General features: G+C 55.6%; 1 protein-coding gene across 1 annotated transcript in view; it reads left to right on the top strand.

Annotated features, from left to right (window-relative positions):
- The window catches only part of KBTBD13 (kelch repeat and BTB domain containing 13), a 3,451-nt gene extending 1,153 nt beyond the window's left edge, over window positions 1-2,298 (top strand). Inside the window, exon 2 of the mRNA XM_027766033.1 lies at window positions 1-2,298. This exon is cut by the window's left edge and continues 923 nt beyond it. Coding sequence (XP_027621834.1) covers window positions 1-367 — 367 coding nt within the window. The 3' untranslated portion in view covers window positions 368-2,298.
- Window positions 2,299-3,388: the final 1,090 nt, after the last annotated feature.

Genomic DNA, 3,388 nt, shown 5'->3' with positions numbered 1-3,388 from the left:
GCGGCCGCAGAGCTACGGCCACTGCATGGTGGCCCACCGCGACAGCCTCTACGTAGTGCGCAACGGCCCTTCCGACGATTTTCTGCACTGCGCCATCGACTGCCTCAACCTGGCCACGGGCCAGTGGACCGCGCTGCCTGGCCAGTTCGTCAACAGCAAGGGGGCGCTCTTCACGGCCGTGGTGCGCGGCGACACCGTCTATACGGTCAACCGCATGTCCACGCTGCTCTACGCCATTGAGGGTGGTACCTGGCGGCTGCTCAGGGAGAAGGCCGGCTTCCCGCGGCCCGGCTCCTTGCAGACCTTTCTCCTGAGGCTGCCCCCTGGCCCTCTGGGCCCTGTGGCCTCAACAACGCCAGAGCTGTAACCCCTGGGCTGGCTCCAAGTCTAACCATGTATTGTGGCTGAGTGTGCGAGTTCCACTGGAAACTTCTGTCTCTACTGAGTCGTCCAAGCCTCCTGCATTCTGGTGACGTGAACATGTCGGAGAAGCCTAGGAGCAACGAGGATGGGGTGTGAGCCCTCAGATCACCTGTGGTCTGCTCTGAGCTGGTGGGTGACAGTGTCAGCGAAGGAGGCAGGAAGGGGAGGGTTTGAGCAATCCAGGTGAATGGCCCAGGGTGAGCATGGCTAGGTTTGCTTAAGTGATATCAGTCTCCTATCCAGCAGGTAAGAAATAGGCGCCTACTGTGTGCCCAACACAGTGCTAGGCCTAATGGGAGCTGTGGTTGCCCGATGGGTGTCGTGAATCTTAGCACTTAGCCCCCCATAATTGAAACTTAACAGCTACAGGGCAACAAAAAGTTGCACACACTTGTCTTGGCCCACAAAGTGTTGAAGGCAACATACAAAAAAATGTTTAAATCACAGTATAATAAAGTATGCAAGACACCAGGGGAAAGGGGAAGCGTCACTTCAGGAAGAAGCGTATGTAGCTGTAGGAGAGAGCCAGAGTACAGTTAGCAGCCCAAGGTGAGGTTAGTGTGTGGACAGCTCAGAAGAGGAGAGACGTGGAGGTCTCTGTGAGTCCAGCTGTAGATGGAGACACTTGGGGAGAGGGTGATACTGTGCAGATCTGTAGCTGACAATAATGGAGCTGAACCCCAAGTGAGACCTTGGAGGTAGAAAGAGTTCCCCCTGCGCCCTGTGGGGACGTGGCACCCAGGTATCAACCCCTGGCCCACACCCTCTTCTACCATCCCCTCTGGGGTGGGGATGGTTAACCTCCGTGGCTCCAGGTCAGTCCATGAGCCAGATCCTGCCTGGTCTTCCTTGGCCAGTCCCCGCCCTCCACATGCCGCAGGTTCGCTCTCTCCCAGCCTCTGCTCCCTGGGCCTGGAATGCTTTTGTCCTCCCCCTTGCTGTTGGCTCTGTACCCACCTCCTCTCTGCAGAGTTGGCTGCTCAGCTCTTCATTTCCTGACCTCGGCTGCCTGCACCACTCACTGGCCTCCTGGCTGTGACATAATTCTGTGTGTGTGTGCATGTGTGTGTGCACATGTATGTGCATGTGTATGCATAGGTAGAGACGGGATGGGCAGAGAGCCTATGCTGGTAACTGAGCTGGGGCACTAGATATAAAATGACCTCTGAAAAGAACCGGGACTGCAGAGGCCACTAGTCAGGGACCTGGTTCTGACCTCTGTTGTTGGATAAGGGACTCTTGGCCCTCCTTTAGAATGCACAGCCCTTCGGCCTTCCCTGTGCTGGGGCAGACTTCTCTGAGCAGTCCTCGTGGTCTCCAGGCTCCGGGACCCAAGGCATGGGAAGTCCTGCGCTCAGCAGAAGAGACCGCAGCATCGCCTTGGCTCCTCCTGTGCGTGGAGGTGAGAGCCAGGGCTGCCTCGCCCCTGACATGTCCCAAGCCCAGAGAATGCTGCCCTCGGAAGCCTGGACCTAGCCTGGAGTAGCCTCGACAGAGAGTCACAATAAACCCTGGCTTGCATCCCATGAATGCCGTGCAAAGTCTTTTCCCTCCCCTGCAGCCCCACCTTGGTCCTGGGAGTCGGGTGCCCTCTCCCTGTGGCAGGGGAGGTGCTTGAACCTCAGAAGCTGCGTGGCTGACCCTGCACCACACGACGCAGCAGGGTCCTCCCCGGTGGTTATGTAGAAACAGAATTGTGTGGCTCTCTATGGGCAGAAGTCCTTTGTACATTTGCATCTACGCATGTACGTACTCAGGCATGTGTCTGGGAGTTAGCATGTGACATCCCAGAGGGCCTTAGTCAGTAGGAAATTAGGGGTGGGGGAGAGGGACATTCCCCTTGAGAATTAAGTAACTTCGCGGTCCACCCACCCACTCCCCACCCCCACCCCCCCGCCCCGAAGTGGCCCGGAGGGACATGCAGTCCTCCTGCCTTGCTTCCCAGGGCCGGGGCTCCTCAGTACAGAGCACTCCCCTCATTGTTCACGTCTCCTGACCAAGGCCGGGCCCTGAGTCGGCCACCATATGGTCACATAGTCTGCTCGCTCTGCAGTTTGGTTGCTCCTTCGTCCAGAGCAGCTTTTCTGGGCTGTCCTTTATGCATAATAATGGTATTCACAGAGACTTTTCCTGCAGTTCACTTATTTTCGCTCTTCTGTTTTGTTTTATAACTTCATTTGAAAATGAGCAGTTAGTTCTCATCCACACTGACTGGATTTTTGAAAGTGGTAACAGGTACACAGGTCACCAGAGCACAGCTCGTTGGGTGAATCTTCATCCTGTTACGTTTTCTGGACAACCGCGCATGGAGACGATACAGGATGTTTCTTATTCCTTTAGCCCAGACGGCTGTGTTGAGCCTGGTATCAATGCGCACACCTGGAGTCCCCATCTCCTTCCTGGCAAATTTCCAGATTTCTTTGAGGGCCCTGGGGCACGTTTCTTGAAGCCCACGCCAGGGATGCGCTTGCGAATGTCGATGGTGTATTCCCAGGTCACCACCTCCGTGGTGGGAGAATGGCCTTCTTCTCACCACCCTTTTTGTGGGAGCCATTCTGCCTGGTGTAAATTGGAAAGCTAATTTGAGCTTTCAAGAATTTTAAGTGGTAGAGAGCTCAGCAACACTCCCACTCCCTTCTTTTTGGAGAGGTTTTTGCTATAGGGCGCATGCGCTTGCCAGACAGACAGACAGAGACAGAGAGACAGAAAGCGAGAAATCACCCCCCAGTGGGGATGGCCACGCCGCAATCCCTTTTCCTCCGTACTCCTCTCGGGATCTTGGGCACGCACGCACACGCCACTGGCGTGAGTTTTAAGCCACCGGGTCCGGGACGTGAACCGTGGTCGACTATGTGGGAGTCCAGTGACACAGCCATTACACTAACTGCTGGTCCCCCCCACTCCCTTTTTAAAGAAAACAAAAAACAGAGACCAAAAAAGATCATGTGATTGGAAGAGGCACAGC

The sequence above is a fragment of the Tupaia chinensis genome, unplaced genomic scaffold, assembly GCF_000334495.1.
Source record: "Tupaia chinensis unplaced genomic scaffold, TupChi_1.0 Scaffold000063_1, whole genome shotgun sequence".
NCBI classification, from domain to species: domain Eukaryota; kingdom Metazoa; phylum Chordata; class Mammalia; order Scandentia; family Tupaiidae; genus Tupaia; species Tupaia belangeri.
This window is presented reverse-complemented; position numbering and strand designations above follow the sequence as displayed.